A 14,678-nucleotide genomic window follows, 5' to 3' on the forward strand; every position below is an offset into this window, starting at 1 on the left:
TATTATTATGATTTAATCAGACAGTTTAATGTTGTATGATTTTGCGCCCATTTAAACTTCATGAATGTTATAGTTTCAATTAAAACAAACAAAAATGTATCATAAATTAAATAAAGTTCAAAATGGATGATTGTCTATCAGTAGGGTGGCCATACGTCCTGTATATATATCCGTTTGCATAAATTTTTTAGCTTAAGTTTATATTTGTGTTGTTACAAAAATAGGAGTTACATGTTATAGAGCGCATGGAAAGTTATTCTTACTGCAATATTAAACTCTAAATCTCAACTAAATATGGTACCTTTTTGAACTGCTGCTACCTCTTTTAGCACCTTGGGCTTGATGGCTTCCAGCACCGATTACGGTAAGAACTTGTGCAGCCCGAACTATTTTACTAGGTACTCGATGTTGGATTTCTCATCCAACGATGCATATATTTGCAGAATTAAGTAAATTAAACTCTAAACTAAATAAAATATGGTACATTTTTGAACTGCTGCTGCCTTCTTCAGCACCTTGGTTTTGATAGCTTCTAACACCCACTTGGGCAGGAACTTGTGCAACCCGAACTCTTTCTCCAGGTACTCGATGTTAGACTTCTTGTCCAACGATATTTGCATGTCTTTGCAGAAGTAAGTAAATTAAACTCTATAACTTATTAAATAAGGTACCTTTTTGAACTGCTGCTGTATGGCCTTCTTTAGCACCTTAGGCTTGATGGCTTCTAGAACTGATTTCGGCAGGAACTTGTGCAGCCCGAACTCTTTCTCCAGGTACTCGATGTTGGACTTCTTATCCAACGATATTTGCATGTCTTTGCAGAAGTATCTGAAACACGGTAAGGTTTGCGGATTACTTCGAGAAATAAAGCTATTAATGGTGTATTTACACTGGCATCATCGTTAACTGTTTGGATATATAAATACATTTTGGGAACTTGATAACTCGGTGTATAATTTCTAAACAATGAATGTTTTTCTCGACCAAAACAGCGTGTTTAATGTTTATATCTCCTGGCCACTGAATTCTCATAACTTTGCCATGCAAGAGCAAATACGTAAATAGACAAAAACAAATGGTAGTCGTTACTGTGGCTTTTCAATAGGGACCGTGCGCGTTGGAGGGTCTGCTATCTTGTGGCCAGAATCGGAACCATAAACATGTAAATTTACACGTCACGTGTTTTCTTGTGCATAGTAGGTTCTGCCATCTTTTGGGCTACATCGGAACAATACACATCACATTTACGCCTCGCGCCAACAATCTGACGGCTCCTGTGCTGCCTCCTACACTTCATGCACGCACCCTATAATTGGTATAGATTGTCAACTTTTGAAAACGGTATAGCTTACAAACATTTAGCTGCTATTGGAATTACATATACCTTAAGAGTAATATGATAATAGCTGGTATAAAGCATCACTCACTTTATTTCTAAACAACATATTTGTATCGCCAGATCCTGGTCCACCATGGGATGATTGGCGTTGAGGTAGTCATGTCGCACCTGGAATTAAACATAATCTAATTATAGTTCGTGCCATTCACGATGACGCGCAGATTTGTCAAATCCTACCTTTAATAACATTACATTACGTGTCAAGCCACGCGTCGTGAATGACACGATCTATAATACAATACACAAAGTAAATTATTCGTTGAATGCTTTAAGAAAGTATGCAAAACTTTGTGGAAAGAGACGCAAAGCTAGTACAGAAATCTTGTACCTTTTAAAAAAATCTTCAATTAAGGTGTATTACTGTATTCCGATTGTAAATATTAAAAAAAACTACCAGCCGCCCCATTATGCTATTTAATAATAGTGGAAGGTACAAGAGTTGAGAATAGGTGCGTGAGTATCGTGATGCCTGCAACAACAGTTTGCGTGATATTGTCCTTCCCGAGGAGCTCAGAGAGTGATAGAAACTGTGACAATGTGGGACACATTGAGTTATTAATATTATTAACCAAACAATAAAATTGTTGCAATATCAAAACCTGTACCACGCGACCAAAATGTCGTAAACGCCGTAAAATTCGCTTACGCGTTAAGGTCGCGAGATTCACGCTCCGCTTCTATGGTTTGTCGTCAAAACAGCAACTCATGACGCAAAACACTGGTTCTCTATGACGGATCTATACGTAGGAATAATAGTTCAATAGCGGGATATCATGTGATTATTATGTACAGTACCTGGTCGTAGTAGTAGTGGAACGTGACTCGGTCCGAGTCACATAAGCCGCGTAAGTTGGCGGGCAGGTAACGCACGCGCAGTTCTAATCGCCATTCCGATGCTGGCCATTTAGTGATCAGCTCCGATACTGGTGTGTCTTGGTGGATCCATCGAATCTGAAAATAAAGTGATTCAAATGATTTCTATCTGGTTAATATTATTTGTCCCAGATAACATTTGCCATATTCAGTGTAAAGAAACACGCAATGACGCAAACTATAATTAGCATTAAGCTATTATATAGTTAACTTTATGTTACCGTTCCTGATGTATCATAGCTTTCCTTGTAGAACGTGTCACTACACAAATATTTGGGTTGTCGGGTAGCTGCTGTAGCATGCAACGCACATCATAAGGGTAGGTCATCAGATGATAAGACTATCTGGTAACCGGCCGCCTCGCTCGTAGCGCGTAGCACGCCTCGTAAACTCGCGCGTCGGTCGCTACCCTGATTCCTAGTAGCCGTAGCATTAAGCGCTTCGGCCCGATTCGAAGAATGATTAAGACACGTTTAAGATCTTGGAAAGATTTTTAAAATATCGATAGCTAAACGACATATCAAAATTGACGTTTATTTCGATTCCGCTGTGATCCCAATAAGATCTATCTACGATATTTCTAACGTCAAAGTGACATTGGTTGCCCGAATCAAGCTGCTTCTGTCAATTTTACGACATATAAACGATATCTAAATGAGAACTTATCTAAACCAGAACTTATCGTTATCGTATCTCATTCTTCACATCGGGCCGCTTCTCGTTGGACCACTAGTGCCTACGTAGCCTACCTTCCCAGTAGTCAGCCGCCTCGCTCGTAGCGCGTAGCACGACGCGTAGACTCGCTCGCCGGTCGCTAGCCTACTCGCTAGTAACCGTAGCACTGAGCGCACGTCCTCATCGGCCGACGCCCGGACGACGTTGAAACCACCGTTCGGCAAGTGGACCTTCAATGTTGACTGGTCCGCCGGCGCCGTTCCTGAAAAAAAAATGGTATTCATGAATAAATTGGGATTTCATAGTATTTTTGACATCAGTAGTTAAATTTGAAAACCTTATATACTGGCGCCGAAGAAGTTTGAATTCAAGATTTATGGTACTCGAATTGTTTCATTGAATATAATCTAGAAAAATTCAAAACTCCTAAAATTAAATTCATAAATCATAATCATCAATCAAAAACGTCAATCGTTTGAGGTCGTCTCTCAAGAACTTTCTGCCCCAACATCAATCGGTTATACATACTTTGTGCCACGCTCACTGTCACATAAGTTTGTCAACCTTGGTTCCCTACGGAATTCCGACTTATAATTCTATTTCAAAGAAACCTCGAAGTATTTCGCCGAGAAATTCACAATGTTCTCTAATTAAGTGAATCGCGTAAGGAGCCGCAGAGTTTCGTATCGTATATTATCGGTTAAATAACTTAAATACGCAAACCTCTCAAGTTGTTAGCTCGGAGTTTGCTAATTAAGTCGACAATCAATTAAGATCCCCTAATTTCGCCTCGTAACGAGCAATGAATAGAATGTGCGTGGTTCATTGATATTTAAATCTTGTTTATGCTCAAATAAGTATTTCTTTTGTTTCATTAATGACGGGGGATGACATAATAGGACAACTTCATCAACATCAGCATTAATGTTTCCCATCAATTGAAAGCATTTAACACTACATGTACCTGTGATATGAAAGGCTTTATCTCGGAAACTATTAGGTGTATAGAGACAATTCTAGTCCCGTATTGTAGCAAATTTAGTCTACTTTAAAAACGTTCTGAGATGGTATCAAATATTGATAAGAAGGAGAGAAGATATCAAAAACTAATCCTTTAGGGTTATATTCACCCAAATCTAAAAAAAACACGAAATTTTTGCGGTTTTCTCGATATTTGACAAGTTGCGTTCGGCGCTCGAGGTCACAAACTTGGATTATGCATTGGGCCAACACCATAAACAATTCTGCAAAAAATCAGAACTACCGGATATGATGCCAAGGCCAATACATAAACTCATCCACATCCTATATTGTCATCCTCATCCTAAAACCTTTGCCTATACACCGTGTTTTTATTGAATTCCGTTAACTTCGAGGCATCGGTAAGTACGTTTAAGGAAACTAAAATTTAAATATATATAAAGCTCAGGGATGCACCCTGGAAATTAGCGGAAATAAAAAAAACACGGTGGATATCTGTAGAGAAGAATCAATATCGTCAAAAGAGTAGGTATTATTGTTGATTGCCGCTCGCCCGGACTCGGGGCTCATTAGAGTGAGCTTCTGGAAGTCCTGGACCACAGAACAACAAACAAACAGTTCATGGATGTTAGCAGTGACGGATAAAGGTACAAGCACAAGATTGATAATATATATAGCTGTAGAGAAGAATTAATACCGTCAAATGAGTATTATTGTTGATTGCCGCTCGCCCGGGCTCCTCATTAGAGTGAGCTTCTGGAAATCCAGGACCACAGAATAACAAACAAACAGTTCATCACTAGATGGTGGCAGTGACGGATAAAGGTACAAGCACAATATTGATAATATATGTAGCTGTAGAGAAGAATCAATACCGTCAAACGAGTATTATTGTTGATTGCCGCTCGCCCGGGCTCGGGGTTCATTAGAGTGAGCTGGAAGTCCAGGACCACAGAACAACAAACAAACAGTTCATCACTAGATGGTGGCAGTGACGGATAAAGGTACAAGCACAATATTGATAATATATGTAGCTTTAGAGAAGAATCAATACCGTCAAACGAGTATTATTGTTGATTGCCGCTCGCCCGGGCTCGGGGTTCATTAGAGTGAGCTGGAAGTCCAGGACCACAGAACAACAAACAAACAGTTCATCACTAGATGGTGGCAGTGACGGATAAAGGTACAAGCACAATATTGATAATATATGTAGCTGTAGAGAAGAATCAATACCGTCAAACAAGTATTATTGTTGATTGCCGCTCGCCCGGGCTCGGGGCTCATTAGACTGAGCTGGAAGTCCTGGACCACAGAACAACAAACAACAGTTCATCAATGGATGTTGGCGGATAAATGTACACGCACAATATATGTAAGTTAGAAATTTTAATTTTGTTTAGAATAATGTAGGCAAGTCCGTTCGTAAGAAGCTACTCAAGTACGCACAGTGATCCGTGTAGAACAAGCTAGCAGGACAAAAAGGTATGTCACATTTCTGTGAAATTCTTATCACATGGTATAAACAATAAGTGATGATTAAGGAAAAATATAATTAGGTTCCACTGGGACTTACTAATACTGAGTAATTAGCATCGGAATATAAGACAATGCAAAAATTTTATGCAATTATTAGCAAAATTGCGTTCTCGCTGTTAACGTCCTGTGTGTGTGTGGTAAAGAAATATTTTTATTCAACTGATGGCTTTAAAACAAGAAGGTAAGAGCTATTTATTTTTATTACTATCATGAGATTAATCTGGATTAGTAATATTTAAAATCGGCTTTGTTTCTAAAAATGTAACCTTTTTGGCCTATTTCCAAACTTTAACAGACTTGCAAACATATTTCTCCAAGTTTCTCCAGTACAGTTTTTTTGTATAATACTTTCAGAAAAAAATTGTTCTAAGCCTCGCAAACCCTCGCTAATTTTATTTTTTATTTTTTTCCATTTGTTCAGATTGGCGTATTGAGAACCAATTATTTTGAAGAATGGCTTAAGTTTCCAAAACCAACCAAGAATGAGCAACTGTTTCAATTTATATTGTCAAAACGTGACTTGAGTGGTGCAACAGAAAACTCTCTGAAAGACTTGAAGGCCAACATTTCAAGAGTATCAAAACTTGAATAGAGATGCAAAGCCGCAGGATGCAAAAAAGAAAACTTCATCAAAAGGAATTCCGAGTGGCTGCAAGGTCCTGAATTCATGTTCAACGTGTTGATTGAACAATCTGTTCCTTCGTCATCGACAAAAAGCCCACAAGAACACGGACCTGGTAGACCGCAGAAGGACTTTTCAGAGTCAAGCCTAAAAACAAAGCGGAGATGAGTTTATGACTCGGTCCAGTCGAGAACCACCAACGTGCTTTTGTTCGCTGCTGAAGTATCTGCTCGAGCTTCAGGCAGGAGGAGCGTAGCTCAAGCTATCAAAAATGTTACTGAGTCCAAATCCACAAAAGGCGACTGAAGAAATCAACGACAAATTGAGCGGCGACGAAGCTTTGGCCTATTACATCGACTCCAAATCGACCACGCAGACGTACAAGATAACTCGCAAGATATGCATGCAGAAAGGATCGAAGGTATTTCCATCTCTGTATAGCCTTAGAAAGTCTTAGATTGCTTGTTTTCCTCCGGAGGAACATATTGTTGTTACTGAAACTCGGGCTGAGATGAAAGTTCAAGCAGTTTTAGATAAAACTGCTGAACATTTGGTTTTAGTTCAAGAAGTTCTTAACGATCTTTTGCCTCGCTCTTCATTTAAACTCATCAGCAAGTGGGGTTCCAACGGAAGTTCAGGTCATATTACATACAAACAAAAATTCACTGATGCTAATGACGCAGATGAATATTTGTTTGTATTTTCATTCGTTCCCATTCGATTATGTGATGAACTCGGCAATAAAAAAAACATAAAAAGGTGTAGAATAATTAACTTTAAGCTAATAATAATTTGTAAATGACTGAGTTAACACTTTGTGTATGATTATCCTTTTATAGTATTAGTTTAATTTACGAAATAAATACTTTATGACTTGAGTATCTTTTTTTTAATGAAAATACCAACTTATAATAAAAACTATTTACAAAAAACTTTAATTCGGCATAAATACAAACATAAAAAAGACGTAGGAACTACGACATACAATAAAATAATTTTGTCCAGCTAGCTTGTTCTACACGGATCACTGTGGTACGTTTGGAAGTCCTCTTCGCTTTTTAGGGTTCCGTAGCCAAATGGCATAAAACGGAACCCTTATAGTTTCGCCATGTCCGTCTGTCTGTCTGTCTGTCTGTCTGTCTGTCTGTCTGTCTGTCCGAGGCTTTGCTCCGTGGTCGTTAGTGCTAGAAAGCTGAAATTTGGCATGGATATATAAATCAATAAAGCCGACAAAGTCGTACAATAAAATCTAAAAAAATATTTTTTTTTAGGGTACCTCCCCTACACGTAAAGTGGGGGTGAAATTTTTTTTTCGCTTCAACCCTAGAGTGTTGGGTATCGTTGGAAAGGTCTTTCAAAACGAATAGGGGTTTTCAAGAAACATTTTTTGATAAAGTGAATATATTCGGAGATAATCGCTCCGAAAGAAAAAAAAAATGTGTCCCCCCCCCTCTAACTTTTGAACCATAGGTCCAAAAAATATGAAAAAAATCGTGGAAGTAGAGCTTAAGAAAGACATTAAATGAAAACTATAGCGGACATGATCAGTTTAGCTGTTTTTGAGTTATCGCAAAAAGTTTTCCCTTCATAGTAATAAGACTTATTTTAATTAGGTACTGATTATGCAAATTTGCCTATTTGTTTAACTCAGGTGAAAGGTACCGTTTCATCCCTTGGTTAACAATTTACTATACTTTAAGCTCCAGTTTAGCTTATTGTGACTTAAGAGTAACTACGGAACCCTACACTGAGCGTGGCCCGACATGCTCTTGGCCGGTTTTTTATTAACCTTTCGTATGCGCCTGTCAAAAAAAATCCATTTATTTAGCAACCATAACATCTTCATGTTTGAGTTGAATTTGGTTGAATATATATGGACCAAATCTGCTTCTAAGCATACCAAATGTTAACCCCCGACGCAATAAGAGGGATGTTATATGTTTTGACGCCAATGTCTGTCTGTCTGTGGCAACGTAGCTTTCTAACGGATAGACCGATTTCGACGCGTTTTTGTTACGGGAAAGTGAGTCTTCTTGCAGTGGTTCAGCTATGTTTGAGAAGAATAGCTATGTTTAGAAATCGATCCAGCAGTTTGAAGGGTATGCTGAGATGAGGCCATTTCGTGGCACTTAATACTTTCTTTATTTTTGTTATACTCGTATTATGTAATGTAATGTGTCTTGTTTGGGTTTACGAATAATAAAATATTCTATTATATTCTATGTAAGGTATTTTTGGCACAAAAGGGATTTTTTGCATATGGCGTATTGAGGGTGATTGAAGCGTAATTCTGTTTTATTATAATATTATAAATATTAACCAAGTGAACCTTCTTCTCCTCGTTGGCTTCAGCAATCGGCAAGTATTGATGGGTAGGGATGACGTCCCGTGGGTATCGGGTAATTGGAAGATACGAGTGATGCGACACGTGAATCTCTGAAGGGATGATTAGCGGTCACACGTTCAAAATTTATTTAGGGGCAAACGTTCGTAGAATACACGTAATGGACGACTAGACGTAAACGATCAATGTGGGTTAGACCGGCAATTTTTGGCTGTAAAGACCGCCATTGGGTAAGGACTCTCGTATTTATATACGTACTTTGCTTAGACATAGTTAGAAAGGAAGAGCTTCGCTTTGTCTGTTCTATCCACTCATGTGTTTTTGGTAACTGTAGTTACCAGCTGTCACCCTTATTTTATTATAATAATAGAAGTCACTGAAATATATCAAGCACGTGAGTGGCCATCAACCTTATATACCGTATATCTTTTATTTCTGTTAATTTTAAGGGTGCATACCCGAGCTTAAATTAAGTAACTTTCTCAAAGACACCGGTATTCTAATTAACTCCATTTCATTTTTTCCTTGGGGCCTGTTTAAATATTGATTAGTGTGTGAACTAATAAGTTAAGTACTATCTCGGACGTTGATCGTCGTCGTTGTTCGAAATGGCATTGATATCTCACAGTTTTCAATTGTTTGGTTGAATTAATAAATAATAAATATTATAGGACATTATTACACAAATTGACTAAGTCCCACAGTAAGTCAATAAGGCTTGTGTTGAGGGTACTTAGACAACGATATATATAATATATAAATATTTATAAATACTTAAATACATAGAAAACACCCATGACTTGGGAACAAATATCCATGCTCATCACACGAATAAATGCCCTTACCAGGATTTGAACCCGTACCATCAGCTTCGTAGGCAGGGTCACTTCCCACTAGGCCAAACCGGTCGTGAATTAAATGTAATGCCCGTGTTACAACAACGCTAACAACAATGCAACATTTAACTACTTTTTATAATAAAATAAACAATTAATACAATAAAAAAAAATTAAATCGTTTCCTGAAACGTATATCGTATACCCATAACCCGGCGTTAACGGAATTTAATTAAAAACACGATGTATAAGTAGAGTATGTGTACAAGCGCAATAGTTAGAAACAACGAAAGACCTTGTAGACTTGTCTGAGACAGCTTACCTGATATACGGTATCCCTTACTTTGCCTTTATAGAAAGGTACTTCAATCAAAATACAACTTGAGAAGATTTTTCAAAACCTGGTTTATACATGTCACTTCTCCCCTACAAGGTGCGAATAGAAACTAAAATCACCCTTAAAATCAGTAGGTATTTGTACTACATCAAGTCTAGCTTCGTAGGTGCCAACTAGGCTATCAGCGTTCTATAGATCTATTGAACACAGATATCTATGGCCACGTTGGCCGTATTGATTGGTACAGATGCCGTGCCTTGGTAATTGGGTAGGACGCGTAATAGCCGAGGTCAACGACAGGCCTTTATTTGAAAAGAACGTCGTTCACAGATCATAATGTTTCTGGGTAAAGTGGCTCTTTCGTGCCACTTCTCCCCTAGGAGGTGTAAATCGTTATATATTCATATAATATTCATGTTAATATTAAGTCTAGCTTCGTAGGTGCGAACTAATCTATCTGCGTCGTTCTAAAGATCTGAACACAGATATCTATGGCCATGTTGGCCGTATTGATTGGTAGAGATCCCGTCCCTGGGTAATTGGGTAGGACGCGTAATAGCGGAGGTCAACGACAGGCCTTTATTTGAAAAGAACGTCGTTCACAGATCATAATGTTTCTGGGTAAAGTGGCTCTTTCATGCCACTTCTCCCCTAGGAGGAGTAAATCGTTACTAAAACCACCATTTGAAACCAATATAATATTCATGTTAATATCAAGTAGCTTCGTAGGTACCAACTAGTCTGCGTCGTTCTATAGATCTATTGAACACGGATATCTATGGCCATGTTGGCCGCATTGATTGGTAGAGATCCCGTCCCTGGGTAATTGGGTAGGACGCGTAATAGCGGAGGTCAACGACAGGCCTTTATTTGAAATTAACGTCTTTTACAGATCATAATGTTTCTGGGTAAAGTGCGTTTTTATTAAAAAGCAGGTCTTTCCACCGCTGTACAACCGGCTCACGGTTTTTTTAAATTTAAAACAGCATCTAAAGTACTAAACTATCTGACAAAGTATCAGCTGTCCGTCCAACTTTCAAATCCTTCCTCGTACCAATGAGTATTTCGATATTATTTGATATTTACCGTTAGCATTTCGGTGAAGGAAAATATCGTGATGTAACCTGCATACATCTGCGAAGAAATTCAAAGGTGTATGTGAAGTCCCCAATCCGTATTGGGCTAGCGTGGGCATAGCCCAAGCCCTCTCGCGCATGAAAGGAGGCCTTTGCCCAGCAGTGGGACGTCTATAGGCTGATTTTTTTTTCCAAGGCTGTGTCCGGTGGCAAACAAGTGTACGGCTCGCTTGATGGTAAACAGTCGCCGCAGCCTACGGAATTTAAGTATCATATTTCATATATATCCATGTCAAAACAATAGGTACTTATTTAAAATTTAAACTCACATGATTATCAAACAAGCCAAACTTAATATGGGCATTACCAATACGCCCTCTACAAATTCATTGAGCAAATTTGTGAATGAAAGCACGAACCCATGAATGGAATATGTGGGCCGCAAATAGCACACGACTGACTTTAAAGCTTACTTGTACACCCACTCCATTCGAAATGCTTACGGAGCGAATGATTACTGCGAAACCAGTATGATAGTGAGACAACAGAATATATATAAATATTATAGGACATTATTACACAAATTGACAGGATTAATTACAGGACATAACACACTTAACAAACACCTACACAATATGGGTAAAACAGACAGCCCCATGTGCAGAGCGTGCATGGAAGAAGAAGAAACAACAAAACATATTCTCAAACGATATATATAATATATAAATATTTATAAATACTTAAATACATAGAAAACACCCATGACTCAGGAACAAATATCCATGCTCATCACACGAATAAATGCCCTTACCAGGATTTGAACCCGGGACCATCGGCTTCATAGGCAGGGTCACTACCCACTAGGCCAGACCGGTCGTCAAACGAATACGTAATACTCTTCTTCTTCCTTGCGTTGTCCCGGCATTTTGCCACGGCTCGTGGGAGCCTGAGGTCCGCTTGACAACTAATCCCAAGATTTGTGGTAGGCACTAGTTTTTACGAAAGCGACTGCCATCTGTCTTTCCAACCCAGAGGGTAAACTAGGCCTTGTTGGGATTAGTCCGGTTTCCTCACGATGTTTTCCTTCACCGAAAAGCGACTGGTAAATATCAATTGATATTTTCGTACATAAGTTCCGAAAAACTCATTGGTACAAGCCGGGGTTTGAACCCGAGACCTCCGGATTGCAAGTCACACGCTCTTACCGCTAGGCCACCGAAAAGTATTTTTGCCAAGTTGAAACAAAGACCTTCGTCCGGCCAACTGGCTGGTTTTAACTATAAGCGATGGGATTGATAACCATTCCAAAAAAAAGCTAGCTCATCCAAGGCAAACGAAAACGTGTAAGAATAGGTAGGAACCTCGTGGCTCAAAAACAGGTGCTGGTTCAACATGAACACCAAATCGCTGTTTCGAGCTGCAGCATCAAAAGTAAAAATAGCCCTAATGATAGCCACCTCCGGCAGGAGACGGCACCATAAGAAGAAGAAGAAGAATAGCAATATGCCTATACGTATTTAAATTTGCATTACATATGTATACGCCATTTTGACTAAAAACTGTAAAAAACCGGGTATCGTATACCTGACAATACATTTTGTTAGTAGGCGTGGGCGGGCCTACACATAAGGTTTTCTTTAATGGCATTATTAGTTACAACAAATTGAATACATATAATGTTTTAATTTAGAAACAAATTTTATGGACACGTAGGTCAAGGCAAGCATGCTTTGACAAATTTCTACGATATTAGCATGAATTTTTGGAAGGCGAAGAATTAGACTTCTTGAAAGGCTTCATCTGTCTTTTTTATGGTGCACGCTAAGCTTACCTATGCGTATAAGTATTCAGCCTACACTGGATATGTTTTTGCCTGCGTTTTTATCCATATAAAGTACATATTTTATCATGATTATAAAAAACTTGTAAACTAAAGCAGAGACGCTTTCCATATAGATTTGCCTACATTGACCCGCCTGTTGCTAAATCTCTATTGCACGCGCATAATTATATTGTTGTCAAGCTCGCACAGTGAGATTGACAACCGGCATCATGGACGGGAAAGCAAACCCTCATGAATCCCCACTATAGAAAAAATTTCAACAACTGGATCGACAAAAAATTCTATATAATTATCCAACCCGCTCACTAAATTTTTAGAACACATTACAGAACACAGTATCGGTTGAAAAATGCGACCTGTCGACGAACATCCGTACGTAAAAAACAATTTTTGCCCAAACTGAAACGTAGACCTTTGCTTTCACTAGGTCAAACAATTTTGAATAAAACAATGTTGTGCCACAAGTGCATTAAATTTATATCGAGGAGAATACATTTCGCGGTTGTTTAAACCGGAAAGCAAACGCGATCACGACACGCTTACGGTTATCTGCACACGTGGGTGACGTGGGTAGATGGTATCACACAGGACGAAGTCAATAGTGGCACACTTTACGCCGCTATCGACTCATATGTTTCGAATTTATACGTAGCGCATGTTATTGTATGTTGCCGCTTTAAAAAACCAAAGCTACACGCTGTCACACAGTTTACGCAGCTTCGGATTGTTTGCAGCCCCGATCTGTAAATTCCGTGTCCATTGACCAGATCTGTCAAAACGTTAGTTATTTGCGCAGGCAGCGACAGCGGCTTGTTCGCTAGACCTGGACGGTTGACACTCATGTAGAAGGGACCCAAGAGATTCGCCATTACGGTAACGTCCTGCCAACTTTCTCCTTTTAACCGTACGCGGTGTGGCAAGCGGCCAAAGGAGATTTCGGCCATGTGTACTGGCGTCAAGCAATCAGCAGCGTGGCGACGCCGCACGCCCCGTCTATCATCGTCCCGCATCTCGCGCACTAGCGGACTCTCCCGCCGGCCTAATGGCTGTAACCTAAACACCACAGGCCCTAGCTGAATGCTCGAGCGCTATTAAGAAATACCCTACAGTGCTTACCCTGTGGTGTCTGAGGAGGCTGCCGCTTGGGCGAGCCCGGCGCGGGTTGCATCGCGCGCGCTAGCGGACCCTGCCGGCCTCCTAATGGCTGTAACCTGAACGCCACGCCCTACTAACGCTCGAGCTTCTCATTTCACTAGCCAATACCCTAAAGTTGTAACTTACCATGTTGTGTCTGAGGAGGCTGCCGCTTGGGCGAGCCCGGCGCGGGCTGCATCGCGCGCGCTAGCGGGCCCTCGCCGCGCCCGCCTCCCTCAGGTTCATGGCTGTAACAAACAGACATACACTGTTAATATAAGAATAAGATATTTATACAGATAACAAAGATCAGAGTTAATATAACAACAGATATGAAGCGGAAATAGCATGATCAACGACGTCATTTTTTTGCGCAGTCAGAATGGTGTGCGAGACATAACCGCGACTCGTAATAAGCAAAGTTAATAAAGTTAAAATAGGCATTGCAACAGGATTACAATTTCACACACCCATGCTAAGGCCGAGGCAAATGATGAAGTGAAAAGTGTAGCGAATTATTTTTTACTCGCTATTCCACCTGTCATTTCATTTGTCTCGCCACTAACACCTGCTATGTTTGGCCTGAAAACACGCGAATTTACATACATGTATGTAAGCACTGTAACGCACATAGATGTATAACTTCAGTAGAACCTTTTACGAACCTCAATTATCTGAACGCTGACTTAGTTTATCCGAGCCCTCACCTATCCAAACTTCTTACAGGTGTTTTATAATTTAACGTTAATTTGTACATCACATTTTATTTGTACAGTTTATATGAAAAATAAACTAATCTCGGTGCCAGTAAATTCAGATAATCGAGGTTCTACTCTATCTAAATTAACCAAATAAAGCATCGGTTCTACAAATCCAGCGTTAATTGGGCCAATATCCCTGAACTCAAATTCCACAGATCCAAGCAGTTGGTAAACATTTTCAGTCAATTCATCAGTTCCGAAAACAATGGGTTTCCTTCACGGCTTGCAGCAAGGACAAAGGAAGTTACTACCAACAATTTA

General features: G+C 39.5%; 1 protein-coding gene across 1 annotated transcript in view; it reads right to left on the reverse strand.

Moving 5' to 3' along the window:
* The window catches only part of LOC133530445 (focal adhesion kinase 1), a 96,660-nt gene that overhangs the window by 42,989 nt on the left and 38,993 nt on the right, over positions 1 to 14,678 (reverse strand). Inside the window, exons 3-7 of the mRNA XM_061868357.1 lie at positions 13,804 to 13,904; positions 3,022 to 3,209; positions 2,195 to 2,350; positions 1,428 to 1,507; positions 672 to 828 (exon numbers count right to left, since the gene is read on the reverse strand). Of these exons, the coding sequence (XP_061724341.1) occupies positions 672 to 828; positions 1,428 to 1,507; positions 2,195 to 2,350; positions 3,022 to 3,209; positions 13,804 to 13,904 (682 nt within the window). The remainder of the gene's footprint in view (positions 1 to 671; positions 829 to 1,427; positions 1,508 to 2,194; positions 2,351 to 3,021; positions 3,210 to 13,803; positions 13,905 to 14,678) is intronic.

Source organism: Cydia pomonella, chromosome 22, assembly GCF_033807575.1.
Source record: "Cydia pomonella isolate Wapato2018A chromosome 22, ilCydPomo1, whole genome shotgun sequence".
Classification (NCBI taxonomy): Eukaryota; Metazoa; Arthropoda; class Insecta; order Lepidoptera; family Tortricidae; genus Cydia; species Cydia pomonella.